This window comes from Oncorhynchus clarkii, chromosome 20 (assembly GCF_045791955.1).
Source record: "Oncorhynchus clarkii lewisi isolate Uvic-CL-2024 chromosome 20, UVic_Ocla_1.0, whole genome shotgun sequence".
Lineage (NCBI taxonomy): Eukaryota > Metazoa > Chordata > Actinopteri > Salmoniformes > Salmonidae > Oncorhynchus > Oncorhynchus clarkii.
In genome coordinates, this window is record NC_092166.1 from 42360767 (window position 1) to 42378739 (window position 17973).

Genomic DNA, 17973 nt, shown 5'->3' on the forward strand with positions numbered 1-17973 from the left:
TTGCTGACCTAACTTAATGATATGTTCTGCTTTTGCCTAAAAGCCTTTTTGAAATCGGACACGGTGGTTGGATTAACGAGAAGTGTATCTTTAAAATGGTGTAAAATACTTGTATGGTTGAGGAATTTTAATTATGAGATTTCTGTTGTTTTGAATTTGGCGCCCTGCAATTTCACTGGCTGTTGGCGAGGTGGGACGCTAGCGTCCCGAACGATCCCAGAGAGGTTAAGCCACAGAAAAAGTAAGCATCCTTCAGTCACTTCAGGAGTCCATCTTTTAATCTCTACCTTTTAAGCCTTCTCTCGATGCAGACACACTTTGTAGACTGGGATGAGCAGAACCATGTTATGATCCCAACCCCCAAGACTGGGTAGTGCCTTGGAAAAATACACACCTGGGATGTTACCATAACAGAGGTCCAGACAGGCTTCAGTTCGGGTAGGAAACATATTGCTGATATGATGGTAAATGTTGAGATGGATTGCACACATTAAAGTCTCCCATGATTAGCTTTACTGCTTCAGGTGACTGTCTCAGCCTGGGATACAAGGTCATGAATCAAGTCGGCAGCTTTGAGTGTGTCAGCAGAGGAGTCTATGTAAACAATAAATAAATCGGACTGGATTTATTTCCTGTGGCAGGTAGTATGGCCGTAGGTTAAGAGCAAGGAGTTCAATATCTTTAGTACAGACCTTGTGCTTAGTTGTAATATGGGCAGGATTGCAATATTTCTCATTGACGAATGCACACTCTCCACCACCATTTCTCTTACCAGAGTTGATGCTTCGGTCCGTTCTAACGATTGTGTAGCCATGCAGCTCCACAACAGAGTCGGGATCATGTTCCATAAACCAGGTCTCAGACAGATCAAGCAGGATTGTCAGTACTCAGATGTATTGGGTACAAGCCCATAACTCATCAGTCTTATTCCTTATGCTTTCTACATTGCCATGCATAATAGATGGAAGAGGTGTTCTGAAGGGCGTTTTTTTTCATCCGAATCCAAATTCCTCCTCTGCTGCCACCCTTCCTTGGTTTTGAAGCCTATCCTTGGGGACATGTTGATTGTCATGATGGTGGTACTCCATTGCAGTTTAGACTTGAAGCAAAGGGCCAGAGATGAAGCAGGACATCTCTTGTGTATGATATCGCGGCTCGCTGTATCCATTGAGGGTTAGGTCGACAGCTTGTTTGGTGCGTTTCACAAAAAAACTGATTTAAACTAAAAACAGCCAAAGTACTGTTATTTGCCTCATTATTGATTGTCCAGTTTAAATGGCACTAAAAACATAGTTGGTTTAGGTATATCGCAAAGTGATTTATTCTCGGGATGGAACATTTGTAAAATACCAGGAAAATGTTCAACCCTACCACACAGCAGTGGCTGAGTGTGGTGGTTAGGCTTTCATCATATAACTTTATGCCCATCTGTAGAAAGCTGGTTACTCTCCAGAGGCAAATCATGATTCACCTGTACCAGATTCTATGATGACTAGCATTGAGTTTTTACTATGACTGAACATTGATGCAAACAAATAATACCTCCGATGTCACAACGGTGTAGAACACAAACTGGTAGAACAGGGACAACCGTCACAGATGTAAGAGAGTTCATGAACAGTCGAGGGGTATCCTATTCCATCCATAACACCACAGGTATAGGGCTGCCTGAGCGCAAATGGCACCTTATTCCCTATATAGTGCACTACTTTTGACCAGGGCCCATAGGTAATATGGTGCCATTTGGGGAGCAACCTAGCTGTTAAGAGTCCTTCCTATCAACTTGGGAAAAAAACAAAGAGGAGATGTTTTGGGAACATCACGCAAACCAATGGAGTTACCATGGTTTCCAGCCACACACGGACAGGCAGGCAGGCAGACAGGGGCTGCTGGACTAACTCACACAGACACATAGAGATAAGTCTGTGCCTCGGAGGTACTGTATAATCTATAATCTATAACAGCCATTAAGAGAGTTGTAGAGGGGGGCTAACTATGATGTATTTCTATTCCTCAAAACAGCAGAATCCCCATGCAAAGGAATTCAAACTTCATTGGCTTTAATTGTTGTTTGTACCACCTCTCCTGTGCATGAAGAAATAACAGGGGTGATCAACTAACAACAGGCAGAGAGTTAAAATCAAAGGTCAGGATTGAGTCATAGGAAAGTCATGCTGGGAGGTTAACTCTGTAGGTGCTGGAGCAAACCACTGAATTGCCAGCAATGGATCATATAACACAGCAATAACAAGTAATGAAATAAGATATTCGTAGAAACTAACTAGAAACTAACACAAAATCGTCTATTCCTAAACAGTCATCTACTGTAGACTGTGAGAGGTTAACTCTGTAGGTGCTGGAGCAAACTGATCTGTTGAAATAGCACATAAAACTTTAGCAAAACTAATAGAAAAAAACACTGTCTATTACAATCTGCTGTCTGGAGATACAGGTCATTCATTCTAGAACCTAGACTTCAATTCTAGAATCCTTAAAGTCAATTGAGAATTTAGGTTCCATTGTCTATGATTAGAAAGAAAAAGCTCTGTAATTGTACAAGCTATTTATAAGGTGAAATTGAGAGACATTATGAAACTGTCTGATAAGGTTTTGCAGAATATAAATAATATTACAGAATATAATAACATTTCAGAACATGAAAACCCCAAAATATGCTGCAGCTGTACAGTTGTCCTGACATGATTCTCCTGGAAGAAGATACCAAAAGAAACCCGCAAGAAACCCGCAAGCGGACCCCGGGGGCAAGGGCACTGTCCAGATGTGTGTGAGTGCGTCTCTCCCTCTACTCTCCCTCCTTCACTACAGGTCAAAGTAATCTACTACATACGAATAGTGTGCCATTTGGGACATAAACCTCTCCCTGGGCCTCACACGCCTCTCCCTCCTACACTAGTGTGGCCTCAGGAAGAACACAAACACCCAGCAGCTATTGCAACACTTCCCTTTTCAAAATTTTACTAGGTGGATCGTTGGTTTATTGTTTTCCAACATATGCTGCTGGAGCTAAGATCAGGGAGGCACTAGCGGATCAGACAATTGGCTGCAGCGGCGCGTGATGTAATCCATACCAAGAATGCCGTCAACTGAAATGTGTCTTCCGCATTTAACCCAACCCCTCTGAATCAGAGAGGTGCGGGGGGGCTGCCTTAAATTGACATCCATGTCTTTGGCACCTGGGGAACAGTGGGTTAACTGCCTTGCTCTGGGGGCAGAACAACAGATTTCTACCTTGTCAGCTTGGGGATTCGATCTAGCAACCTTTCAGTTACTGGCCCAACGCTCTAACCTATACGCTACCAATAATAGACAGATTTCAGGTTTCAGACAACAGAACAGTAAAGGCACTTTAAATAATTACTAGCGGGCTCTTAACAAGGATTAGCGGTATTAACCATAGTCTGAGATCAACTATGCCTATGATGTTCTAAAAAATCTCTATAATGTATTAAAGGTACTAGATGGCGATTGATGAATAATTGCTTAAGCTTTTAGGAACTGTGCCTCTAGGACCTTCAAACCCAACTCTGGACCTCGAAGCCAGTTCCACTGCATTTTTGCTTTGTTCCCCTCAAATTAAATCAAATTGTATTTGACACATGTGGAAAACAATTTAAATTTCAAAAATGTAAACCTTTATTTAACTTGGCAAGTCAGTTAAGAACACTTATTTACAATGAAAGCCTAGGAACAGTGGGTTAACTGCCTTGTCAGCTCAGGGATTTGATCTAGCAACCTTTCGGTTAATGCTGAATGGCCCAACGCTCTAACCACCTGCCACCCCAGAATAATGCTGTAATGTAACAAAATGTGGAAAAGTCAAGGAGTCTGAATACTTTCCAAATGCACTGTACTTCAGTCATTCCTCAAACTCACCAGCTGCACTAACTTTTACATATCCTGTTTCACATTACACAACGTAAAACAACCATTTTGAATGTTATATATAGTTTTTTTGCATCTCTGAATGATATTCTATCGACTCCTGGGGTCATTTCATGTTTTCATGTGTATCGATGCAAAACTCGTCATACCGGCTGTATTTCTGCATGCTTGACAGGCAATAGCTTAAACATACATGAAATGACCACGGGAATCGATAGAACATCGCTCAGAGATAGAAAAACGATAGAACATTCTTAATGGGTGAATCTTTCCTTTAACTGGTTGTTAGCTAGTTAGGTAACATGACTGAACAAGGTTGTTTGTTATCCAATCAATAATTAGCCACCCGGGAACAGTTTAAAACAGCTGTTTGTAAAAGTATATCAAATGAATGTGAATTTGTAAAAAGTCGCTCTGGTAATACGGGTCATCTCTTATTAATGGTGTGCCCTAGAGACAAGCCGTTTTCATTGCTGTAAAGTACTGTGCTCTATTTTCTCTCTCTGACACTCAGAGGCTGACAGCAAACTTGCAAAGCCTACTCAGAAAGGCCTGTGCTCTTGGTTATACCAGGTGATGAAATGATGCAATGTTTCAACTTTGCCCGCTCTGCACACTGCTCCAATCTATCAAATGTACATGTAGCAGAAGAACGCCAGGGTCTGCATCCCTGCTTGACATCATGGCTAAATTATATTTTAAAACCAAATGTAACAGATGCGCAGGAAGAGAGGACGGAGAGAACCTGTGAGTGATTGCTGGTAGGGGATGTGGCTGGCTAATTACAGCTGCTAAATGTGATATACACATGAAAGTGAAATGGACATTAGTGAATGGGCGCATACAGGAGAGTTACTGTTGCTTTTTTTGCGTTGACTGAATTTATTAACAAAACTGACTTTATAAACATTTAGAATTTTAGGGTCGAAAAATTCAGTAGTATCAGATGAAATCGTATTCTAAAATGTTGGCAACGTTTTGGTACCGGTATACCATGCAACACTACAATGGATCCCTACCTGCTTTATGGTATCATGTAATATGAATGGGCATTGTTGAGGGCCGTTGTTGACACTGAGGTAATTATTACCTGCAGAATAAGAAGGACATTTCCTTGATCAAGGTCAGTTAGGCCTCCATGTCAAGGGCACGTACTGAGTACGCACCTCAGAAAGAAAGCACATTGTCAGATCAAGGGCCATACGTATCAAGCATCTCGGAGTAGGAGTGTTGATGTAGGTTCAGGTTTGCCTTTTAGATCATAATGAGTAAGATTATAGACAGGGGAACTGATCCTAGATTAGCATTCTTACTCAGTTGCTTGATACACACAGATCCAGGTGCTTGAGTTGCTTGAAAATGAGGTGTTTCACAGCTTGACAAAGTTGAACATGTCACCCAGGATTAAAGGACTATTGTTCAAGAGAACAATAAAGACAAACAATTCCTGTGTATCAACCACACACACACTCATGGTTTTCTCACATGGGTGTCTCAAATGGCACCCTATTCCCAATATAGTACATTATTTTTGATGGGCGCTGGTCAAAAGTAGTACACTATATACGGAATACGGTGCCTTTTGGGACATAACCAGATTCATTACCTGATTCATTACCTGAGATCACCACTGACTGACTCTCCCTGTGTGGTGGCCATGTCAGCACCCTATTTTTTACTTAACCTTTATTTAACTAGGCAAGGCAGTTAAGAACAAATTCTTATTTACAATGACTGCCTACCCCAGCCAAACCCTAACCCAGACAATGCTGGGCCAATTGTGTGCCGCCCTATGGGACTCCCAATCACGGCCGGTTGTGATACAACCTGGAATTGAACCAGGGTCTGTAGTAACTCCTCTAGCAATGAGATGCAGTGCCTTATCATGCTGAAACATAAGGTGATGACGGTGGATGAATGGTACGACAATGGGCCTGAGGAGCTCGTCACGCTATCTCTGTGCATTCAAACTGCCAGACAGATCTCCCACAAGGCCAAAAAACGTAAACTATGAACCCTCCAAGATCCCCCCACAGTTCCCCAATAGCTGTCCCTCAACCATTCGAGACCCCTCCCCCACAGTTCCCCCAAGAAGAAAAATAAAAAATACAATTAATTCCATTCCCCACCCCCAAGAAACCCCAATGCACCAACAACCAAGAGAATGAACTAAAGAGAAAGTGAAAAGACAGAAGAAAACAAACAATGCAAAAAAATGTCAAGTATAAATAAATAAATCAAATCAAATATAGCCCTTCGTACATCAGCTGATATCTCAAAGTGCTGTACAGAAACCCAGCCTAAAACCCCAAACAGCAAGCAATGCAGGTGTAGAAGCACATGGATATGGATATCAAGGACAACTAAAATCATAACAGCAAAGCAAACTATATGTTTGTGTGCATGTCTGGCACTATTACATGTATGCGTGTGTTCTTGTATGTGTTTATTTGAATGAATGCGTGTACATGATTGTGTACAAACACCTGCACGGCATCAGCCTCAGGCAAACCGGCATTAGTTGTAAAAACACTGCCTCAGTGTCATTCAAATGTACTTTTTATGTTTCAACTTGACTTTTTTTACTTTTATCTTTGACCATCATTCTATCTCCCACACAGCAACTCCACTCCCACTTGTCTCCAATTACACATCCCAACCCTCTTCGGGTTTCTACGCAACACATATCTTTCAACTATGCTGTGACGTTTAACGTACAATTTCAATCTTTCTAATCGAATAGAATCCACAGATTGCGAGTTGAAAATAAATACTTTTACAAAGAGGAATCTTATGGTAGAGAAATTAACATTAAATTCTCTGGCAACAGCTCTGCAGTCAGCATGCCAATTGTACTCGCCCTAAAAACTTGAGACATCTGTGGCATTGTGTTGTGTAATAAAATTGCACATTTTAGAGTGGCCTTTTTTGTCCCCAGCACAAGGTGCACCTGTGTAATGATCATGCTGTTTAATCAGCTTCTTGATATGCCACACCTGTCAGGTGGATGGATGGATTATCATGGCCAAAGAGAAATGCTCACAGGAGTGTAAACAAATTTATGCACAAAATTTGAGAAAAAAAAAAGCTTTTTATTTTATGCAATATTTCTGGGATCTTTTATTTAACACATGAAACATGGGACCAACTCTTTACATGTTGCATTTATATTTGTGTTCAGTATACATAGGGAACGGGGTATCATCTGGGATGCAGACAATAGCTTGTTATGTTACACAATTACAGACCAACCGGATCTCATTTGACGAGTGACATTTAACAAGAGTTAGTTCTTTAGTAGAGTTACACACTGGGTGACACTTATGACAAAAGGATGTCTGTCTTTAACATGAGGCGTGGAAATTGAGCTTCTTGAGTGAGATGGATTGACACGGTTTCTGGTTAGACTATTCCCTCTGCTGAGCACCTCAAGGATAGATACATGTACAGTGCATTCGGCAAAAATTCAGACCCCTTGACTTTTCTCCACATTTGTCACGTTACATCCTTATTTTAAAATGGATTATCTTTGTTTAACTAGGCAAGTCAGTTAAGAACAAATTCTTATTTACAATGACAACCTAGGGTTAACTGTTAACAGTGGGTTAACTGCCTTGTTCAGGGACAGAGCAACATATTTTTACCGTGTCAGCTTGGGTATTCGATCTCGCAACCTTTCGGTTACTGGCCCAACGCTCTAACCACTAGGCTACCTGCCTGGTGGTTAGTGGCTACCTGCCTAGTGGTTAGAGCGTTCCCTCAATCTGCACACAATAAACCATAAAAACAAAGCAAAAAACAGGTTTAGAATTGTATAAAAAATGAATAACTGAAATATTACATTTAATTTACATACAGTACCAGTGAAAGGTTAGGACACCTACTCAGTCAAGGGTTTTGCTTAATGTATTATTTTCTACATTGTACAATAATAGTGAAGACAGCAAAACTAAGAAATAATACATGTGGAATCAAATAGTAACCAGAAAACAGCCCTATTTTGTAAAAGACCAAGTTCATATTATGGCAAGAACAGCTCAAATCTGCAAAGAGAAATGACAGTCTATTACTTAAAGACATGAAGGTCAGTCAATCGGGAAAACGTTTATTAAACTGAAGACGCAAAAACCATCAGACGCTTTGATGAAACTGTCTCTCAGGAAGACCGCTACAGGAAAGGAAGACCCAGAATTACCTCTGCTGCAGAGGATAAGTTCATTAGAGTTAACTGCACCTCAGATTGCAGCCTAAATTCTTCAGAGTTCAAGTTAGACATCTCAACGTCAACTGTTCAGATGAGACTGCGTGAATCAGGCCTTCATGGTCGAATTGCTGCAAAGAAACCACTACTAAAGGACACCAATAATAATAATAGACTTGCTTGCGTCAAGAAACACGAGCAATGAACATTACACCAGACCAAAGAACAGATTTTGCACTGACGAGTCAAAATTTGAGATTTATTGGTTCCAACCGCCGTGTCTTGTGAGACACAGAGTCGGTGAGTGGATGATCTCTGCATGTGTAGTTGGTGTGATGGTGCTTTGCTGGTGACACCATCTGTGATTTATTTAGAATTCAAGGCAGACTTAACCAGCATGGCTACCACAGCATTCTGCAGCGATATGCCTTCCCATCTGGTTTGTGCTTAGTGGGACTATCATTTGTTTTGAGTTGGTTTGGATGAGTTGGACTGCAGAGTGAAGGAAAAGCAGCCAACAAGTGCTCAGCATATGTGGGAACTCCTTCAAGACTGTTGGAAAAGCATTCCTCATGAAGCTGGTTGAGAAAATGCAAAGTGTGCAAAGCTGTCGTCAAGGCAAAGGGTGGCTACTTAAAAGAATCTCAATTATATTTTAATTTGTTTAACACTTTTTTGGTTTCTACATGATTCTGTATGTGTTATTTCATAGTTTGTCTTCACTATTATTCTACAATGTAGAAAATAGTAAAAATCAAGAAAAATCCTGGAATGAGTAGGTGTCCAAACTTTTGACTGGTACTGTATATAAATAAAAAGGTGTTTTTTAATTTTAATACATTTGCAAAAATTTCTAAAAACCAGTTTTCGCTTTGTCATTATGGGGTATTGTGTGTAGATTGAGTACAAATTTTAATTTAATACACTTTATAAGGCTGTAACGTAACAGCATGTTGAAAAAGTCAAGGGGTCTGAATAGTTTCTGAATGCACTGTAGATACTGTCTGGTTCAGGAATAGATTGATAATGCGTAGTTTGACAACCTGGCCACTTTGGAGATATCAAAAATACATGTATTCTGCTAAGTGGAAATGAGCAGGGAGACACTGATAGGGAGGTAGACGCAGAGTAGTAGTAGGGCCGGGACACGTGCCCATGCTGAAGGGTGACGTGTACATGCTGCAGGCAGCAGCATTACCCGCTAGACCAGCCTCAGGCACACTTCTAAGATATTTTGATATTGTCTGGTTTGACAACCTGACCACTTCAGATGATTTCATTGGTAACCTGAGGTGAACTACTCTACGTTGGAGACCTGAGGTGAACTACTGGACGGTGGTACCTGAGGTGAACTACTACTTTACATTGGAGACCTGAGGTTAACTACTGTATCTTGGTACCCGAGGTGACCTACCGTACGATGGATGGTAGCACAATAGAGTGTAATGATGAACAAACATTGCAGGCAGAAATAGAACGTAAGACATTCTACCATGTGGAAGGAGGGTGAGACCTGTGCATACAGATCTGACAACAGAATAGAAAGGATACAGGATACAGATAGGACCATTCTTAATCTATGCCTATACTCAAACCTTCAGTATGTAAAATGGGGTGATGTAAATGTAAAAATGTAAATATAAAACCCACCAAGGATTTTAGTTTCATTTAGCCATTTTGACAAGCTAATTAATTAAGCTTGTCCAAGCCAGAATTGTCCATTTTGATTTAAGTATTGGGTCAATAAACATTTACAATTCCTTCACAACATAGGTCACATACAGACACGGGCTTGGTTCAGCAAAAGCGTTGGTCAGTTACTGTCAGTCAATGTTATGAAACACTTTCCGTGAGACCCAAGTTTCTCTCACTGGTTCACTGTCAAGTCGGAGAGGTGCGAGAAGGGGGCCAGTCAGAGCCAGTAGCCGAGCAATACACAAATTGTTTATGAATTGTCAGTCCCGCAACAGAATCTCACAAACTGGTCTGATGCCATTACCCAATCTCAACACCCCCCCTTTCAGTTTAATGAAAAGGGTAGCTTCACATTACTATTAGGTTTTTTCCAACTCTCAGTCCAACTCGTTCTCTCGTCCCGTCACATAGGCTGAAACCAAACCCGACAGCATTTAACATCCAAAACAAGTACAGAGGTGTTAGTTGAGCGTTTGATTTGTTGCAATGCTGCTAGACAAAGGCTGTTTAAGAGGGTTAACTCCCATGCCTAAATACATTAATGGTGCATAGTGTTGGTGCAAGAGTAGGTATAGGCCTATTTCATCACAAAGTGTCAAGAATTATACTACATTGACTCTTCCCAGCTTTTCAAATAGTTAAAAATCACGAGTGGGTCACCAGGTGCAGACGGGGTGAATAGAAACCATACGCAGGAATCCAGAGTGTGACAATTTAGTCATATTTTGCAACCTTTTAACTTGGCTGTGCGAGTTTCATTTTTAATTGCTTGCACTGGTGCGAGCTGCCCATTCCACCTCAATCAAAAAGTCCTATTTTTGTGCAGATAAATTTGTTCAACAGTAAAGTGCATTTTCCTCATGATTCATGTAATAAGTGTCTGCCCTGACAGTGTGCCTGCCTGTTTCACTGGGGCAGGCTGCTGTAATGAACGAGCCTCTCACTCACTCTCCTACTCATGATTGTAGAACATTTCAAAATGCAATGGCAGGGGGAAAAAAAACAACTTTGGAAGCAACTAGTTGTCCATATTAAAAAGAGAGGAGTGTCTCAGCCTTCTACTGTAGGTATAGTTGTTATTTTTCAACTATCATTACTGTGCTCAAAGCACTCTTCTACAATCAAGATACCCGATATGTCTTTGAAATACAGAGGGTGTGAAATTGAGCATCGGCCATCGCAAGGGAACTAGCCTCATTGCACTTACATGGCTACTAGCAGTAGGTGTTATATTTACAGTTCGTGATCTAGCTAATGTGTTGAGTTTCTACTTCCTCAGGCGGTGAATTAGCACCAATTGAATTAAGCAAATTTATAATGTTAATGTACATAAAGATGAAGGCAAATTAATCTCTATTTAACAAAACATTCTGGAGCCCTATTTGACGGTAAAATATTTTTAAAAATTGTCAATCCAAAATGCATGACAATAACTGGATTAGGTTGCATATCAAAATATTTTGAATCATGCATTCCTACTTGGACATGTAAGACGTAACAACTTACAATGAAAAAAAATGTATAAATGCAACATGCAACAATTTCAAAGATTTTACTGAGTTAGAGTTCATAAGGAAATCAGTCAATTGAAATAAATAAATTAGGCCCTAATCTATGGATTTCACATGAGTGGGCATGGGAGGGCATAGGCTCATCCACTGGGGCCACAAATAAGACAAATAACAGCACAACAGTGGTGTGCAGAATGGCATCTCGTCGATCCTCGTCACACACAGGCTATTGCAGCAGACGACCACTGTTCTGGGTTCCACTCCTATCAGCTAAAAACAAGGAGAAGCGGCTCCAGTTGGCACACGATTACTAACACTAGACAATTAAGGAGTGGAAAAACATGGCCCTTTCCAAGGAATCCCAGTTCCTTTTGAGTCATGCTGATGGCAGAGTCAGGATTTGCTGCAAGCAGCATGAGTACATGGACCCATCCTGACTGATGTCAAAGGTACAGAATGGTGGCGGTGGTGTACTGCCGTCCAAACTGCAGCAACTGCGTGATGCCATCGCGTCAGCATGAACCAACCTCCCTGTGGAATGTTTCCAACTTGTAAAATATATGCCCCAAAGAAGTCAGGCTGTTCTGGAGGCAAAGGGGGTCCCAATACAGTACTAGATGGGTGTACCTAATTAACTGTCCGGTGAGTGTAAATTGCCTTCTTTTAATCTCCGTCTTTGTTGGGAGGACAACAGAAGCTAGGTTGTTTTGTACCATGTCCATCCTTACCATTCATTTGAACTAATTTGGTTTATCCAATCGCATTCAAATCAGTGTCGTAAAAAACCTGCAATGAAAGTGGTTGGTTTGACATAACTTTAAGGCCTAACTAACTATTTTATTCTCTGTCTTTGTTTACTCACATATTGTTGTACATGTGCATCCGGTTCCTTTACCATTCATTTGAAATATGCTAATTTGTTTAATCCAATTTGATCCAGTCCTGTGATAAACCTGCTGTAATTTCAGAGTGTCTGGTTTGACATTAAGTACCCTCTTTTAAACTGTCATTTTGTTAACTAATTTACTGGTATTTGCAACACAACAGTCAATCTAGTGAATCACACAGTAATGTAGATGGCTAATACATGTACAAGTCCTGTAATAATGACTAGTACTGAGTGAATGTGTGGCGTATGTGTGTTGGTGTGAGTGCTGAGAAGTGTAAGTCTGCGTTAGGCTGTGTGTGTGTGTGTTGGTGGGGGTGCTGATGAGTGTGTAGGGATGCTGAGAAGTGTTTGTGTGCACTCTTGTCCTATTCAGAGGGGCTACTGAATACAACTGTGATACAACCTAACTTACTAACTAGTAAATAGTTACCCTACTTTTTGTTCATGATCATGTCACCCCAATTACTCTGTTACCACCCCTGGTGTGTGTTTGTTTGTGTGTGCGCACTCAAGTGTGTGGGCGCCACCTTACTCTTCAGTGTAGACTCCCAGGAGTGCATAATATCTCAATATATATGTTAACAATAGGACCACCTGACTTTAAATTAATGGGTTTAACATACTGTATTTGTTTTATTCTGTATAGACTACTTAGCATATTATTATGCTTCTAATTTGCATAAAGCCGTATATATTTTTTATTCTAATTTTTTTTTTTAAATCAATTTGTTACAAACTCTCAGTTATGCATAAAGCATGTATATTTGTTAATATGACAATTGGCCTCAAATTACTGTAATTATGCATTCCCTACTGCCTAATGTGCATATTAAGAGCCTAATTGTCATAATATTACATATACATTTCATAAAATGTCAGAACAATATGATCCCTCCATCTTAAGACATTGGACAAAACTTGTTGAAATTAAGAATCCATACAGGTGATTTTGTGCCTTTTTGACAAGGGTTTATCATTGTCCTGTCCACAATTTTTGTTGTACCTTTTCTGATCACGTGAAAATAAGATCTCAGCGATTGTAAGTCTCACACCCTCATGAAATAAAGCGTTCTGTGTACTATATGGAATACAAAGTATAACACCAGAACCAGTGTCTAATTTTGAGCCCTAACACCCTACCCCTCCCTAATCAATGTGATGTACATTGTACGCACCTATTTGATAGCCAAGCAGATTTATGGGATAGACATGAACAATTGCAGGTTGCAAAGGCATTTTGATCAGTTTAGGTGGTTAAGTAATTTTTTTACTAACCAAAAAGTCAATAAAATTGACCTTTGTCCGTTTAAATCTAGCGTATCTAACGAAAAGGCTGGCCTTGCTGTCATCATAGCGGATATTGATGTCAAAGCAGAGCCTTCCAAAAGTGACACCTAATTTAACAGTGACACTGTTAAATTAGGTACAATTATGCAAGTGAACACATCTGAAACAGATGAGTAGGGTGAGAAGATTATAACTAGCTACTTACTTTCTGTATTTTCTCCATTCGTTGGCTGACAATTCCATACGTAGACAGCAGTCACAAAAACCACAAGTAAAGTCCGCTGACACATATTTACTTAAATCAATATCCGACCGAAGACACAGTCGAGAACTGGGTTAGAATCCGTGTCAACTCGGTTAAAACTAGCTGGCAAGTGGTAGCTGTCAATTGGTTCGTTAGCTAAACCACGAGAACCCAGAGGTAAACAAAAATAAAAACATGCATTCCGGAAAAATGGGCGGAGGGAAGTTAAGAGTCCAACGTGTTCACTAGCTACCTGGTTAGCCACTGCTAGTTATCTGTACAGATCTGGTGGATATTCAAAATCGCCACAAACAAATGCAACAGTATGATTCATTGTGGACAAACGAAGCTAAAGTCTCACTTGCCAATAACTTGCATGGCATTGAGTCTTTTCAATTGTTCTTGATTCAATCCGCAGTCAGAACAGGCCAAGCTGAGTAGCTAGCTAACTGCTAGCTACTGTTAGCTGGCTGTGCAGCAGGCCACAACGCAAGTTAGTGCGATTTGATACCAACTCGCAATTGAATTACGCTTTCGGTAACACTCGCTATGGCGCCGTGTATCTACTTCGGAAATGGCTTATTCCCTTGCATTGAAAGGATAAAAACCACAGCTAGTGATGTGCAGCAATTTCTCTCGTGTCGCAGTCCCACATTCTGTAGCTTCCCTTATGACAACTTCAGGTTCATGGCACGCGTGGCGTACTAAACCAAATCCACGGGTCACTGCGTTTCACGCTCACCGCTGGTGTCTTTCACCAAAAAATACCACAATAATAAACGCAAAAGTATTGCGATTAATAGGTAGTTTTTCAACTGAACCTTGTATGGAGAGAATAAATAATTAAACCGCAAACTCGATTCGGTCAATTATGACATTAACGAGACTTCCACTCAAGACAACATTGCCTGTCAGACTTCACCGTTGGTCAAATTGTTCGCACTATTTCTTCACAATAAAGCGCGTTTCGGTGATTTTACATGAGGGATATCTCCCTTCAAAATGACCACATGGTTATTGCACAACGACAACAGCAGAAAATAAAGTCGAAAACGTATATTTTAGTCTCCCACATGAGAGGTAGATTGTTAAATCCTATTCTCTGCCTCTCCTCCGCCAGTAAACAAAACCTGCAAGTGAGCCAGCTGGGGCTAAAGGGAAACACGGACTGGAATATATTGGATTAGGCAGTTAGACTAAAAAATACTGTAAAAACCTACATTGCATCTGTGAATAGGCTACAAACGAGCGGGGGTCATACCATGGATAATCTTTACTACTATAACCCATAGAAACGCATTATTAAATAGGATAATCTTTACTACTATAACCCATAGAAACGCATTATTAAATAACACATTCATACATGTTTAAAAAAATATATAGTTAAAAAATGAATCATAAGGAATAAGATTTTTAAGTGTCTGTCCTATATTTAGAAGAAGACCGATTTTCGGGATGTCTAAGAAATAACGCTATATCTTGGCCACCTTTCACGCAGATGCGGAAGGCCGAAATAGGTGGGTGTGAGAGATTGAGAAAAAAACAATAGTTTAAATTGACTGATTTGGATGGGGATTTTTATTAATTACTTAGACTGTCGCCTTAATCAACATCCACGTTTTTGACGCCCGGGGAACGGTGGGTTAACTGCCAGGCTCAGGGTCAGAACCATTTTTACCTCGTCAGCTCCGGGATTCGAAGGTTGCTGGCCTAACGCTCAAACCACTAGGTTACCCTGTTTAAATATCACATTGTCCAGCGTTGTTATCTCTTCTCTCTGTGTTAGTTCTTGGCAGCCTTTATGGGAAAAACAGCTGCACTGAAACTCCTATGCTCAGATAGACCATGTCAATGCTAACCGCTTAGAGAGGAACTATCACCTGTGGTGGGAAAAGTATCCAATTTTCATACTTGAGTAAACGTAAAGATACCTTAATTGAAAATTACTCAAATAAAAGTGAAAGTCACCCAGTAGAATACTACTTGAGTAAAAGTCTAAAAGCATTTTGTTTTAAATATACAGTACCAGTCAAAGGTTTGGACACCTACTCATTCAAGGGTTTTTCTTATTTTTTGTCTTAATGCCAACAGTGTGAAAAACTGTCATCAAGACAAAGTGTTGTTACTTTGAAGAATCTCAAATATAAAATACAAATTTTAACAAATATAAGATTTGTTTCACACTTTTTTGGTTACTACATGATTTCATGTGTTGTTTCATAGTTTTGAAAATAGTAGAAATAAAGAAAAACCCTGGAATGAGTAGGTGTTCTAAAATCTTTGACTGGTAGTGTGTGTGTGTGTGTGTGTGTGTGTGTGTGTGTGTGTGTGTATGTATGTATGTATGTATGTATGTATTACATCATTTCAAACGTTTGACTGGTACTGTACTTAAGTATCGAAAGTAAATGTAATTGCTAAAATATACTTAAGTATCAAAGTATAAGTATATATCATTTCAAACTCCTTACATAAAGCAAACCAGACAGCGTAATTTTCTTGTTTATTTTATTTACGGATAGCCAGGGGCATGCTCCAACACTCAGACATCATTTACAAACATCAGAGGCAGTAGGGATGACCAGGGATGTTCTCTTGATAAGTGTGTGAATTAGGCAATTTTCCTGTCCTGCTAAGCATTCAAAATGTAACGAGTACTTTTGGGTGTCAGGGTAAATGCATGAAGTAAAAAGTACATACTTTTCATAGGAACGTAGTGAAGTAAAAGTTGTCAAAAATATAAATAATAAAGTAAAGTTCAGATACTCCGAAAACTACTTAAGTAGTACTTTCAAGTATTTTTACTTAAGTACTTTACACAACTGACTATCACTAAGACATTTGTGTACCAATTGTTTCCAGTTTTAGCTTTCTGAATTCACTTGTGTTCTCTGTATGTATGCATTGTTTAAAAGGTGGGTTACATCCCAAATCGCACCCTATTCTCCTCATTGTACACTACTTAAAAAAAAGTTATGCACTACGTAGGGAATAGGGTGCCATTTGCGGCATACTTAGTCTCACTTGCCAGTCTTAAAGGGCTGAACTGAAGGGGTCTCTTCCTACACTGCTGTAGAGAGACACTATTGAAGATGTGGGAGTATGTTTCCGTGCCAAATGGCGACCTATTCCCTAAATAGTTTAGCATTATATAGGGGGATAGGGTGCCATTTGGGACTAACATATATGTGTTGATGTTTACAGTACACTTAGAAAAAAAGGAGCTATCTAGATCCTAAAAGGGTTCTTCAGCTGTCCCCATAGGATAACCCCTTGAAAAACATGTTTGGTTCGAGGTAGAACCCATTCCACAGAGGGTTCTACATGGAACCCAAAATGGTTCTGTGGAACACAAAAGGCTTCTTTCTCCCTGGAACCAAAAAGGCTTTTTCAAAGGCCTATCCCTCTTGAGTTGGGACAATGTGTTTTTTATTAAGTTAAACGTGCTCTTTGTGATAAATGTTTTTTGGGACCAAGTTACACTTCTCAAAAGGCAGCGAACTGGTGGAACGACCCACAAATACTGGCTCTCCTCTTCCCTGGCTGCAACTCTTTCCCACACTTCGTTGCTGGCGTGGAGAGGACAATGTGTTCTTCTCAACCAACTTAACTGGTAAAATAAGGGTTCTAGATAGATAATAAAAAATAATATAAAAATAGATTTTACTACATTGCGTCCAAAATGGCACCCTGTTACCTATATAGTGCACGACATTCGATGAGAGCCCTATGGGCCCTGGTCAAAAGTAGTTCACTACATAGGGAATAGGCTCCCATTTGGGACGCATGATTTGATAGGGTGGAGATGCTTATTGTTCATTTACTGTAATCATAACTAACCACAAGCCTGCCTGTGTTGAAAAGTTGATGGGTGATGCTTATAACTGATAACAACAAGCGGAAAGATGACTTAGATTAGTTTTCCTGTACTGGCAGCCAGGGGATTGGCTGGACAATACTACCAGTGTTAACTCACTACCTGTTAGCATCCTGCCTTCCCAGCAGGACCAGTACATTTCGGATAAAAAAAGGAACCTCTTCTGTCACCAATTAAGAGAAAATAGCCCTCAATCTTACAGGAATTCAAACACATGCACAAACACGCACATACACACCAATGATGTCTATAAACCCTGGATGACTGACAGGGGATGCTGTATTGAAGCCACTGTGCAGCCATTTTGGTACTACATTCATTTTTGAGAAGTGTATTATATTACAGACACCTTAATGCATGCTT

The 17973-nt window shown here is 40.1% G+C and overlaps 1 protein-coding gene across 1 annotated transcript in view; it reads right to left on the minus strand.

The window, feature by feature from the left end:
* The window catches only part of LOC139376379 (insulin receptor-like), a 195248-nt gene extending 180365 nt beyond the window's left edge, over positions 1 to 14883 (minus strand). The window contains exon 1 of the mRNA XM_071118896.1: positions 13692 to 14883. Within this exon, the coding sequence (XP_070974997.1) occupies positions 13692 to 13776 (85 nt within the window). The 5' untranslated portion in view covers positions 13777 to 14883. The remainder of the gene's footprint in view (positions 1 to 13691) is intronic.
* Positions 14884 to 17973: the final 3090 nt, after the last annotated feature.